Genomic DNA, 14,061 nt, shown 5'->3' on the forward strand with positions numbered 1-14,061 from the left:
CCCGCCTCTTGCCAGTAGCCGCTGGAATAGGCTCCAGCCCCCCCGCGACCCTTGACAGGAATAAGCGAAAGAAAATGGATGGATGGATGGATGGATGGAGGATGTGCACTGTATATCAAACGTGGTTCATCATTCATCAGTTTGAACCATGTTTTCATGGTATCCTTCAGTATCTCTCAACAAGCACATCTTAGATATCAGTTCTGTTGTGCTGCAGCATCATGTCGTTTTTTTTTTTGTTTATTACTCTCATTTATGATGTCCAATATTTTAGGTCTGTCAACTCTGGACTGTCAGCTGTGTGTTCTTTCCGCCTGTCAGACATCAAATCAGTTTTCGCTGGGAACTACAAAGTCCTGAACCGGGACACACTACAGTGGAGCACTCGAGTTCAAGACAAGGTCGCAAATCCAGGAGAGGTAAATAGTCACTTGTTATAATTAATATGAAACTGTAAGCAGACTGAAACAACGACTCGTTTGGTCTTAGAAACACAAGTAATAAATAATGAGTCTTAATCTTTAAAAAGTTGAACACTAACAAGCTGAGCTTACATTTCGGTTCAGTTAAGGAAATGTTTGTCGTTGTCATCGTCTTCGCTTCGCCAGTTGGTCAAGGTCACAGGGGCAGCAGCCTCAGCAAGGAAGCCCAGACTGTCCTCTCCCCAGGCATTTCCACCATTTTTTCCAAGGGAATCCCAAGACGTTCCCAGGCCAGCCGAGAGATATAATCCTTCCAGTGTGTCCTGGGTCGGCCTTGAGGCCTCCTCTGGGTTGGGCATGCCTGGAACACCTCCCAAGGGAGGCGTTCAGGAGGCATCCTCACCAGATGCCCAAACCACCTCAACTGACTCCTCTCGACATGGAGGAGCAGCGACTCTACTCTGAGTACCTCCCAAATGACTGAGCTTCTCACCCTATCTCTCAGGGAGAGCCCAGCCACCCTGCAGAGGAAACTCATTTCGGCTGCTTGTATTCGCGATCTTGTTCTTTTGGTCATTACCCAAAGCTCATGACCACAGTTGAGGGTTCGAATATAGATTGACTGGTAAATCGAGAGCCTCGCCTTTTGGCTAAGCTCCCTCTTCACCACATCGAACTGGTTTAGCACCTGCATCACTGCGGATGCCGCCCCAATCCACCTGTTAGTCTCCCGCTCCATCCTACCCTCACTCGTGAACAGGACCCTGAGATACTTAAACTCCTCCACCTGAGGCAGGACCTCCCCCCTGACCTGGAGTGGGCAGGCTTCCCTTTTCCCGCTGAGGACCATGGCCTCAGACCATACAATTTAGAAACAGAACCGGTGACAAAGGGCAGCCTTGGTGGAGTCCAACCCTCACTGGGAACAACGACTTACTGCCGGCAACACGGACCAGACTCTCACTCCTTTGGTAGAAAGACTGAACGGCCCTTTGTAAGGGTTCATCCACCACATACTCCCTGCGTACCCCCCACAGGGTGCCCCTGGGAACCAAGTCATAAGCCTTCCCCAGATCCATAAAATACATGTGGACTGGTTGGGCAAACTCTCATGCCCCCTCCAGCACCCTAGCGAGGGTGAAGAGCTGATCCACGGTTCCATGGCCGGGATGAAAACCACACTGCTCCTCCTCAAACTGAGGTTCGACTATCACTCTGACCCTCCTCTTTAGGACCCTTGCGTAGACCTTTCCAGGGAGGCTGAGGAGTGTGATCCCCTGATAGTTGGAACAAACCCTCTGGTCCCCTTCCTTAAAGATGGAGACCTCCACCCTGGTCTGCCACTCCAAAGGCACCGCCCTCGATGTCCACACAGTGTTGCAGAGACGTGTCAACCAAGACAGCCCCACAACATCAAGAGCCTTGAGATACCCCCATGCACTCCCCACACTCTGTTTCCTTCATGTAATACGTGTCGTCGGGATTAAGGAGTTCCTCAAAATATTCCTTCCACCGCCCATTCATCTCCCCAGTTGACGTCAGCCTGCTGTTCCCACTGATAACAGTGTGGGCAGGTTGCCACCCCCCCCCCCCCCGCCCCCCCGAGGCAATGGACGGTTACCTAGAACCTTTTCGGAGCCGACCAATAGTCATTCTCCATGGCCACACCAAACTCCTCCCACTCCTGAGTTTTTGCCTTGGCAACCACCATAGCTGCACACTGCTTGGCCTGCCTGTGCCAGTTGGCTGCCTCAGGAGACCCACAGGCCAACCATGCCCTGTAAGCCTCCTTCTCCAGCCTGACGGAAATCATTTTTTTCTTATTTAGTAACAGACACACATCTCGCCATTGTATTTATTTGGCGAAGAGCATGGCTGTTAAAATAGCTTCAGTTTACTAGAGCCCCTGTTTTAAGGGACGTCATTCCATCTCAGCTCATAATTTCTGGTACAATTATTATCTTAACTGTGTCATTCAATTTACAGACTCAGCTTTGAACCACTTTATGGTCTATAGTTGTATGCACACAAGACTTGTGTTGTGCATTTGGTTTGTATTATTGGGAAACTTTATTTTTTTGTGTGGTAGTGTGGCCTGCACAATGCGTCAGACAACGCCCTGCGCTTTGTCAAAGAAAACTTCTTAGCAGATGACAGTGTGCGACCAGTGGGGAGAAGTTTGACCATGGTGTCTGCAGAGCACAGCTACAGCCATCTGACGGTCCAGAGAGTCCAGGCTCCCAACAATCGAGACTACACTGTCCTGTTTCTTCTTACTGGTGGGCTATCGATCACACTGTCACATGAACATGACATTACTCACTCCCTGTTTGGCAATATAGCTACAATCTGCGTATTAAATACTAAGGGGAAACTTTCAACGTTATTTAAAAAAAACAAAAACTTAAGTTAACAATTTTACTCTTGGGGGGTGGAAGATGGGGAAACCTACTATGAATAATAATGATGAAATCAGTTCATTTCATTTCAAATCTGTTCAATATTTAGGATTTTAAATGGGAAAGACAATATCAGTATTTTCAGGGTGGAATCATAATAACCAAGGAGAAAACTGCTAACAGCGTCTCACTTCAAAGCATTACTGGTGCATCTCGTTGTGTCATATCTTTTTTTTTTTTAAATCGCGTGAGAGTAATGATGCGAGGTGTTACACGACTCCATCTGGCTCAATCATCTTCACAAGTTACCGGAGTGTTTGATGTGCGATTTTTTTTTAAATCTTAATTTGTGAGTTTGAGAAATTAAGATTAGTGAGTAAGTCTTTGAAGATTCACTATAGACTTGTTATACAGCCACAAATTATTGGATTACATTTTAGAATTCCTGTGATGTGTGTCCAGCTTAAATGTCAATGGAATAGAATTAAAGTGTCTTCTAGTTATTACTCCAGAAGTATCCTCAACTACTGTTTTTGCATTCATTTTTCAGAATGATTCGTCATGTTTGGTTTCAGTATTGTGGTACGAAACACAAACATATTTTTACAGTCTCTCATTGTATTACATAGGAAGTTAATGTAACAAAAACTCAGAAGAAACAGTTTAATGATCAGTTTCATAGGTCTGTAAACTGACGAGCATAAGCTTTGTTTCCTTGTCTGTCTAGAATTGCTCCTGCTGTTATGAGGACTTCCTTAACTGTGCACTGTTTGACTTCCCAGTTTCAAACTGATAGGGAGGTCGTGGAACATCTAGGCCGGTTTGGGGCTAATTTAAGAATATACAGTGGGTTCGGAAAGTATTCAGACCCCTTCACTTTTTTCACATTTTGTTATGTTGCAGCTTTATGCTAAAATCATTTAAATTCATTTTTTTCCTCATCAATCTGCACTCAATAACACATAATGACAAAGTGAAACCAGAATTTTAGAAATTTTTGCAAATTTATTAAAAATGAAAAACTGAAATATCACGTTCTCATAAGTATTCAGACTCTTTACTCAGTACTGAGTTGAAGCACGTTTGGCAGCGATTACAGCCTCCAGTCTTCTTTGGTATGAGATGACAAGAATTGCTCACCTGGATTTGGGGATTTTCTGCCGTTCTTCTCTGCAGATTCTCCTAAGCTCTATCAGGTTGCATGGAGACTGTCGGTAGACAGTCATTGCCAGGTCTCTCCAGAGATGTTTGATTGGGTTCAAGTCAGGGCTCTGGCTGGGCCACTCAAGTACATTCTCAGAGTTGTCCCGAAGCCACTCCCCAATGTCTTGGCTGTGTGCTTTGGGTCATTGTCCTGTTGGAGGTTGAATTGTCAAGGGCTGTAATCAACCAAATAAATTCTTGGTCGACTGAAGCCCTCAAATTGAGACTAAAAATCGACTAATTTTATATATGAAAAATATACTGTGTCAACTGTCAGCACAAAACCTGTTGAGGAAAATTTAGACAATTATTTTTGTCATGTTATAATAATTGACTAACACTATCATTTAGCTCTGTACAAGTCCTGCGCACAGAGCGAGACTGAACACAGGAGCTCAGCATCGCGGCTGAGACACAAATAGACTTTTAACTTAAAACTTTACGTTCAAACACAAAAGGCAAGTCCACTGTAAGAATTTTTACAATTAAAACAAAAACAATTATTAGACTAAAACATTGAAATGTCAATTCTGATATGTTCATATACTCAAAACTGACAGGGCAACCTAAGGTGGACAAGTTAGCTTACCGTTTTTAGGTGATACGCCGTGTTTGTAGTGGAGCTGTGACATGAAAACTGTTTTTTCCATTCTCTATTTTCATGAAATGCTGCCACACTGCAGATGTCTTTGACATGGTAGACAAGGACTGACTTTAAATGAAACCGTCAAAATTAAATATACATTCATCAAACCACCAGACGTTGGCCTTCTAGTACTCTTCAGTCTGTCTGTCTCTAGCAGGTCGGGCTTGTCCAAAATAGCAAAAAAAGGGGGGTTTTCAAAGGTAGATTGTTATCTGTGAAACAGGGGTGCTTTGAAAACACCCCCATTTGCACTTGGTACTTTCCTCCTGATGAAATTAACGTGGCAAAAAATCGACCAATCAGAATTTTGGTCGAACCAGAACATATTGACTAATAAATCGACCAGTCGACTGGGAGATTACAGCCCTAGAATCGTCAGCCCAGTCTGAGGTCCTGACCACTCTGGATCAGGTTTTCATTAAGTATATCTCTGTACTTTGCTCTGTTCAGCTTTCCCTCAACCCTGACCAGTCTCCCAGTCCCTGCTGCAGAAAAACACCCCCACAGCATGATTCTGCCCCCACCATGCTTCATTGGGATGGTGTGTGGCAGGTGATGAGCTGTGCGTGGTTTCCTCCAGACATGCAATTAGAATTAAGGCCAAACTGTTCAACCTTGGTTTCATCAGACAAGAGAATTTTGTTTCTCATGGTCTGAGAGTCCTTTAGGTGCTTTCTTGTAAACTCCAAGCAGGCTTTCCTGTGTCTTTTACTGAGGAGAGGCTTCTGTCTGGCCACTCTGCCATTAAGCCCAAATTGGTGGAGTGATACAGTGATGGTTGTCCTTCTGGAAGTTTCTCCCTTCTCCACACAGGATCTCAGGAGCTCAGCCAGAGTGACCATCGGGTTCTTGGTCAACTCTCTTAACAAGGCCCTTCTCCCCGATTGCTCAGTTAGGCTGGGCAGCCAGCTCTAGGAAGAGTCCTGGTTGTTCCAAACTTCTTTCATTTAAGAATTATGGAGGCCACTGTGCTCTTGGGAACCTTCAATGCAGAAGAAATTCTTTTGTAGCCGTCCCCACATCTGTGCCTTGACACAATCCTGTCTCTGAGCTCTGCAGGCAGTTCCTTTGACCTCATGACTTGGTTTTTGCTCTGATCTACATTGTCTGCTGTGAGACCTTAATATAGACAGGTGTGTGCCTTTCTAAATCATGTCCAAGCACTGTAATTTACCACAGGTGGACCCCAATTAAGATGTAGAAACATCTTAAAGATGATCAAGAGAAATGGAAGGCATCTGAACTAAATTTAATGTGTCATAGCAAAGGGTCTGAATACTTATGAAAATGGGATATTTCAGTTTTGCATTTTTAATAAATTTGCAAAAATATCTAAAATTCTGGTTTCACTTTGTCATTATGGGGTATTGAGTGCAGATTGATGAGGGAAAAAATGAATTTAAATGATTTTAGCATAAAACTGCAACATAACAAAATGTGAAAAAAATGAAGGGGTCTGAATACTTTCCAAACCCACTGTACATGCTGGACTTCCCTTTTTCCCAATTGTATGATCTCAGTCATTGGTTCTCAAACTGTTTTTTTTTTTTTTAAGTGAAATGAGTCAAAAACATTAAAACTGAAGAATATTATCAAAATAATGAATACTTTCAAATGAAAATATATAAACTGAATTATAATTTACATTAAGTTTGTTTTGTCTTGTCATTGCAATGTAATCTCTTGTCTCTTGTTTTAAAAAGTTTGAGAAACACTGATCTAAGTGGAGTGGCACGGTGGTGCAGTGGTTAGCACTGTCGCCTCACAGCCTCACTGTCCCGGCTCGGGCACGGGATCTTTCTGTGTGAAGTTTGCATGTTCTCCCTGTACCTGCATGGGTTCTCTGGCTCCTTCGCTATGTCCAAAGACATACAAGAGGGGACTAGGCTAATTGGATACTCTAAATTGACTGTAGGTGTGACTGTGAGTGTGAATGGTGGTTTTTCTATATGTGTTGGCCCTGCAATGGACTGGCAACCCATCCAGCCAGATAGCCCCCCCCCCCCCCCCGCAAACCTTAACAGGATTAGTGATATAAAATGGATGGATGGATGATCTAGGTGTTAGTCCAGCTTGATTTCTATGATTTCGGTCAGTCTACCATATTTAGTTTTCTAAGTCAGTTTTTTTTTCAGACTTACACAAAAATTTGATTTAGTCTTACATAATGTAAATGTACTTTCTAATTTTATTTCAGAGACTGGTTATTTACACAAAGTGGTGCTGCTGCAGAGTGGAGCCCACATTATTGAGGAGATCCAGGTGTTTGAGAAGCCTCAGCCTGTCAAGAGCCTGAAGCTCTCTGTACCCAAGGTGAGGGGGTTGTTTATTTATAGACAAACTCAGCTTTAGATCAGATACCTTCAAACACCAGTTCAGAGCTTGAACTGTTTATCTGAGAGAGATGGGGCTGTGTACATCATCACACTGCATGCAACTCAGCCATGAAATAAGATTTTGTGGATGGTACTCTTTTTTTTTTTTTTTTAGAGTATTTAATCAGGCTTGCAGGGTTCCCACGTGTCCTGGAAAACCTTGAAAACCTGGAAAATGATTGACCAATTTTCCAGTCATGGAAAATGAGAGAAAAAAGGACAAATGTCCTGGAAACGGTTAATATTTCTTGGGAAATTATTTATTTTCCCCCTGCCTTGTGAGCGAACGCAAATGGGTTAAAAGTTATGCGCATGCATATCTGTTGTCACCTTTTTCTTGGCACAGTGCTTCTCTGCTTCTAGATGGCGCAGCGCCCCACGTGACACTACCAGCCAATCAAATTTGTATTTCCACTTAGCGTGGTTCTGCAACCCAGTTTTTTCAGTTTATTTTGTCACTAGATTTAGCAACTTTTCAGACACAGTTCAGGATTTAATGCCTAGAGACAAAACTAGTGACTCTAAGTTGAAAAGTGTGGCTTGCATCGGTTCACGAGAGTGAGGTTTTTCTCTCCTTGGCCACAGCCTCCTTTCTGTTCTAAATTACAGCCATAGACTGCACGTCAAATGTATGAGTAACAAACATGGAAACAATCTGGGTAAATGCAAGTAACAACTGTAGAAAAGAACACTTCCAAAGTATGAGGCGGATAAAGAAATGCATTATACCCTTTTCACACTGAAAAATGCATGTCAGCGTGGGTTTTTGGACCCGCGTTAGCTCGGTGTTAGGGCGCATTCAAGCTTCCAGAAGACCTGGGTCTGAACTCCCACTGTGAAGGCTTTTTGCCTGTGTGCCTGTGTTTTTTCTCTCTCGTGCTGACAACATTATCATTACACATAACATGCGCCGGAACACTGAGAAGTAAACAAACGACAACATAGATGTCGTCAAGTCAAACGGTAGCGTTGTCATTGCGTGCATTGCAATGTTGTCTCTTTTGCAAAGCATACAAACTAAGTGCAGATTGGAAAATGTCCGAGCGCTAATGCAGCGAAGGAGAATGGAGTTTTTGGCGAGTCTGGAAGCGAGCCGAAGAAGCTACAGGCGAAGCCTGACAGGCGGCACAGTGACAAAATCAGGATGCGACTGGAAGGTTGTGTGAAACCTGAGCCAACTCGGGTTGCCTTTTCACACTGCAAGTGAGCTGAGCCGAGCCGCTAAACACCCAGGTCACTTGGCGAGTTGGTCGACACGGGTTGACATGCCGAGTCGACCCTTTCAGAGTGCCCGAAAAAATCTGTGTTGACCCCCGTTTTTGGTGCAGTGTGAAAGGGGCTTTAGTGTATGATGTAATAACATGTCTCTGTAGCCGCTGACAATGTCCTGGAAAAGTCCTGGAAAATAATTTCAGGGAAAGAGTGGGAACCCTGGGCTTGAAATCAGCTCAGTCTTTTTGTTTTGTTTTGTGACACCTGCATTCAGTTCGTTTTCATGCAGGTGTTGTAACTGAGCCGACATGGCTCCGAGGTAGAGTGGCCCTCGGGCTGCTGGTTCAGTCCTTACCTCCCCCAGTGTCCATGACGAAGTGTCCTTGAACAAGATACTTTAGATACTCAAGATATTCTCTAATTGCCCCTTGTGAGAAAAATCATTGCTTGTGCAACAAGAGAACATGAAGATACACAAACATCATCAGATATGTACAGCACTGCTGTGAGCAGACGAACTTTAAATGCTAAGCGCCTCCGTAAACAGATCTTTCATGTAGGAAACTATGAATTGGTGATTTATCAAGTAGAATACTGAATAACATGCGATGCAGTCCTTAGACTATACACAGATTACTCAACCAAAAATACATTTGCCATGTGTAGGCAGCACTTTTAAATTGAGATCAAATTCTGTTACCAGATCAACTGACAGATGACTGAGTCCTCCCTCATCATAGTTTACACTTGGTCTCCTGGTTTTTATTCAGAAATATCCACATCATGTCATGCTGTTTGTTCGTTCTGTGAGATTTCTGCTTATTAATGGCAGAGAAAACGCAGTATGGGGTGGATGGCCCTTTACAAAGGGCCATTCGGTCGTTCTACCAGAGGAACGAGAGTCTGGTCCGCGTTGCCGGCAGTAAGTTGGACTTGTTCCCAGTGAGGGTTGGACTCCGCCAAGGCTACCCTTTGTCACCGGTTCTGTTCATAACCTTTATGGAAGTTCAGACTGCATGATACTACCCTGGAACTCTCCTGCTTTTTGGCATAGAAGTTCCCTTGAACAGAAACTAGCATTTGAATGAGCATATCTTTATTGTTGACAAGGAGTTCCGTCAGAAAATGAAGTGTAAATCCAAGCCATTATGTGGTAACTACACTAAATATTATATAATGTCCCTTCCGTCCCACAAAAACCCACCCTTCAGCCCATCAGCTATCCATTATCAGTCGTTATTGGTGTAATTTAATATAAGACTGACAAAAAACTCAACTCTAGATGTAAAATACACAGAAAAACAATCACACAATGTGAGCCACGAAGAAAAAAAACTGTCAACAAAACAAACATATCAAAACAAAAATGAAAATCAAAACCAAAACAGAATGAACCAAAATGGTAAGGTAAGGGTTGAAAATAAATTGGAAAGTTAGCTTGGGAACAGTCCTTACTCCATCATTGTCCTCCTAGGCTTTGTCATTAAGTGATATGTTCAAGTTCTTGTAGTATTGAATAGAAGGAATCCAAGTTCTCCTGAATTGTTGTGTCATACCTCTGAATGTATAGTTAATTTTTTCAAATTGTAAGAAATACATAATGTCTCTTATTCATCTTGTGAAGCTGGGTGGCCACTCCTGTTTCCAACAGAGCAGGATCATCTTTCAGGCTTTTGAAGATGGAATGTATAATATAATTGGTGTTTATGTAAATTAAGTTTCTCATCTTCAATGGTTATAAGAGCCCCCTCCAACAAAAGCTTCTTTCACAACTTTGCCATCCTTGAAAGACCTTTGGCCCTATTTCAAGCATGGTGGAAGTATGGTGCAAGTGTGTTTGCTAGTTTCAAGCTGGCGCAAATGTTTTTACATTTACCCTTTTGCTAACAAATATACTTGTGCTCTGTGTGGGCTTGCAGTGGCTTAAGTGTGGTAATTAGGCATGGCCTGGCAGAATCAGTGAATCACCTCACTAATTTGTCTTTGTACTTCTGCACCAGAGATGAATTTGGTAACTGTACATGACACTGGTATGTGGTGAAGAGTAAAATTGTTTTTGTCTTTATTTCAAACTGCAGGGTATGATATATGTTGGCACATCAGAGGGTGTAGTGAGGGTTCCGACAGCCAACTGCTCTTTCTATTGGACCTGTGCTCAGTGTGTTCTATCCCGAGACCCCTTCTGTGGATGGGACCCTGCCCACAGGGCTTGTGTCAAGTCCTCCAGCACCCACACCAGCCTGTGAGTATTATCTTGGAAAGGTCACAGTCATCAGGTTGGTCATTTTTTTGGAGTCCACAACTCTTGATGAAATATGATCCAAGACTTAAGAATTAAATATTATTAATCCTTAAGAATGGAGATCATGTTTTTTGTACGGTTCTAATATTTTCAACAGAACATCCATTGCTTGCCTTGCTGTTTAGAGGGGGCTTTAAAATTAATATGGGCAACATTAGAAATGCAGTTCATTTAAAAGAGGACACGAACGAATTTCTGTTTCATTTCTGCACAGGGGCACAAAGTGTTACCTGTGTGTGTTTGCATCACTGTCTTAAATGAGCACCAGTTCATGAGCTGAGTAAATTAGCATAATCTGTGTCATAAAAACACAACAGTAAGTCAGCTGTCCACAGTTGAAGAGCAACCCCATTCATGAAAAGAACTTTATACACATTGAAACTGAGGTCCCACTCAGAAGACTTTGGTAGACTGATTTACCAGTGAAAGTATTGAAAGTCAGGTGCCAACGAAGTCAAAGAATAAGAATAGGGGCTCCTGCTGTGACTGTATCTCAGCTGTTTCAAAGACCTCCAAAGCTTCCTACTCAGTTAACACGGACAGGTGAGACTGGTGCAACTTGGAATGTAACTGACACTGAGCACTCTGTGGTGTCATTGGCCATCTGCACTACTCATATTCTATCTCACTATCTATCTTCCTACATTCTCTGTCTTGCTCCTCTGCTCTCTTTCCCCCCAACCAGTCAAAGCAGAAGGCCGTCCCCATTGAGCCTGGGTCTGCTTGACATTCCTGCCTGTTAAAAGGAAGGTTTTCGTTGCCGCTGTTGCAGGATGTGCTTGCTCATGGAGAATTGTTGGGTGTAAATTCATTGAATGTGGTACTAGACCTGCTCTACCTGTTAAGTGTCATGAGATAACTTTTGTTGTGATTTGGCGCGATATAAATAAAATTGACTTGACTCATATTCATAGATTTTAGTTATCTATAATGGTGAAAAATCTGTTGAAGGACATTATACTTCGTGTCATTAGGATTGGAATGGTTTGCCATCTAGCCATTTTTGCCTTCGGTGGCTAGTTTTTATATACAGTAGTCAGTTATAGATAATAGATGACTTGACCATCACACAAATGCCCCGAATCTCCCTCCCTCCCAAAGCTGTATCTCACTTAGTGTGTTAGATTAAATGATAAGAAAGAAAATCAAAAATGGTGTCAAACTTATCAGTGGGGTGACCAACTGCTCAACAGGTCGCTAACATTTAACATTAATAAAGAAATAAATAACAATACTACAGTGCGAAAATAGACCTACAAGAAAAAGTCCCACATTCAAAATTAAAAATACAAATTTAAAAGTCGGCCTTCTCATGAAGTTGTATGATCAGTTTTATACAAATATTGTTACGTGTAGGAGTGGAGGGTGGGACGGTGCGGAAACAGAGGCTTGCAACGGGAGACTGACGGCTTGAGGATGGTGACTGGTGACTCGAGACAAACAGTTTGTGAGGAAAAACACTCCACGACGGCACATTGGTGCAAAATCCAAACAATGGCCCAACAGCGAACAAGGGAAAACACAGGGGTTAAATACAAGAGGGGAAACGAGACACAGGTGGTGCAATGACCAAGGTGAGACACATAAGGTAATCACAGGAGGGAGGACAAGAAGACAGGACATGACTACAAAATAAAACAGGAAACACGAGACAGGGATCGTGACAGTACCCCCCCCCCCCCCCCCCCTCCCAAGGGCTGGCTCCCGGACAGTCCAAAAACAAACACCAGGGTGGGTGGAGGGTGGCCAGGAGGCGGGAAAGACAAGAATACATCAGAGAGAGAAAAAAACAAAACCCACTCACTCACCACACCCGTGGGCAGAACCATCACACAGTGTGATCGGCGCCAGAACAGGAGTGACGCCCGCCAGGACCCTTGTCGGCAAAGCAGGAGTTGAGCCAGCCAGGATCCTCGGCGCCGGAACAGGGATGGCGCCCGCCAGGACCCGTGGCGGTGGAGAGGGTGTAGTAGCTGCTGCGATGGGGATGGAGCCCGCCAGAACCCTCGGCGCCGTGACAGGAGTGGCGCCCGCCAGGACCCTCAGTGGAGCAGGAGTTGGGCCGGCCCGGGTCCTCGGCGTTGGAACAGGAGTGACGCCTGCCAGGACCCATGGCGGCGGAGAAGGTGTAGCAGCCGCTGCGATGGGGATGGAGCCCGCCAGAACCCTTGGCGCCGTGACAGGCGTGGCGTCCGCCGGGACCCCTGACGCCAAGACCGGAGTGGCGTCCGCCGGGACCCCCGACGCCGAGACAGGAGTGGCATCCGCCGGGACCCCCAACGCCGAGACAGGAGTGGCGTCAGTGGGTGGCATCTGTGTAGCTGGGGTGAGGGCTGCATCTGACCACCTCGGAGCACGAGGGCGACCCGCCTTCTTTTTGCCCTTGGGCTGGGAGCTCCCAGGTCTCCCAGATGGGGGCCGAGCTGACCCGAGGGCTCGCTGCGCAGAGCGAGGGCCCCCCCAGGCCAGCCGGGTGCCCGAGAGGTCCTCCATGCTTTGTGACCCCCTCTCTTCCGTCAACTGTGCCATATAGGCAAAATATTGGAATGGGATTATCTTCTGTGGGAGGGGGGTTGTCTGCTGGGTCTTTGGGGGTTGGGCCATTCTGTTACGTGTAGGAGTGGAGGGAAGTAGACTCAATTGCGGACAGAGTGTGGGACGGTGCACAAAAGACGTTTATTCGGAAACAGAGGCTTGAGACAGGGACACTGGAGGCTTGTGACGGGAGACGGACGGCTTGCGACGGGAGACGGGCGGCTTGACGTCTTGCAACGGGAGATGGGTGGCTTGACACGGGAGACGAACGGCTTGACATGGGAGACTGACGGCTTGAGACGGGAGACTGACGGCTTGAGACGGGAGACTGACGGCTTGAGGATGGTGACTGGAGACTGGAGACAAACAGTTTGTGAGGAAAAACACTCCACGACGGCACATTGGTGCAAAATCCAAACAATGGCCCAACAGCGATCAAGGGAAAACACAGAGGTTAAATACACGAGGGGGAAACGAGACACAGGTGGTGCAATCACCAAGGTGAGACACATAAGGTAATCACAGGAGGGAGGACAGGAAGACAGGACATGACTACAAAATAAAACAGGAAACACGAGACAGGGATCGTGACAGATATTTATGTATTATTGTCCCAAGTTAAAATTCATGGCTTCATACTGGAAATGCTGCAACAGGTAATGGTTGTGTTCTTTTTTTGTGGATGAAGTGCCATCCTATGGTGACATCCTGCAATTGACAGAATGGACATGTTTATGAAGAGTTCAACTGGAAATCTTCACAAATAGAATACTACTGAAAATGAGTTGCTGTATATTCTGCTGTGTTTTACTAAGTGCACAAAAATAATTGAAAGCAATGAAATAGGGATATACCAATCTGGAGTTTTTAGGGCCGATTCCAATTTCTCTCCATGAGTCTTAGCCGATGGCAGATTTTCTTGAGCAGATACTGCTTTTGCCCCCTCAATTGACATGAAAAAATGACA

General features: G+C 44.6%; 1 protein-coding gene across 6 annotated transcripts in view; it reads left to right on the top strand.

Moving 5' to 3' along the window:
- sema4ab (sema domain, immunoglobulin domain (Ig), transmembrane domain (TM) and short cytoplasmic domain, (semaphorin) 4Ab) overlaps positions 1-14,061 on the top strand; it is a 54,997-nt gene that overhangs the window by 24,699 nt on the left and 16,237 nt on the right. For 5 of the 6 annotated variants that reach the window (XM_086193730.1, XM_086193726.1, XM_086193728.1 and 2 more), the window contains exons 10-13: positions 275-419; positions 2,512-2,701; positions 6,868-6,983; positions 10,336-10,499. In XM_086193730.1, the coding sequence (XP_086049856.1) occupies positions 275-419; positions 2,512-2,701; positions 6,868-6,983; positions 10,336-10,499 (615 nt within the window). The remainder of the gene's footprint in view (positions 1-274; positions 420-2,511; positions 2,702-6,867; positions 6,984-10,335; positions 10,500-14,061) is intronic. The other variant, XM_086193731.1, reaches the window with a different exon arrangement.

The sequence above is a fragment of the Aulostomus chinensis genome, chromosome 22 (genome assembly GCF_037954235.1).
Source record: "Aulostomus chinensis isolate RoL2024-O1b breed Wild chromosome 22, RoL_Achi_v1.0, whole genome shotgun sequence".
Classification (NCBI taxonomy): domain Eukaryota; kingdom Metazoa; phylum Chordata; class Actinopteri; order Syngnathiformes; family Aulostomidae; genus Aulostomus; species Aulostomus chinensis.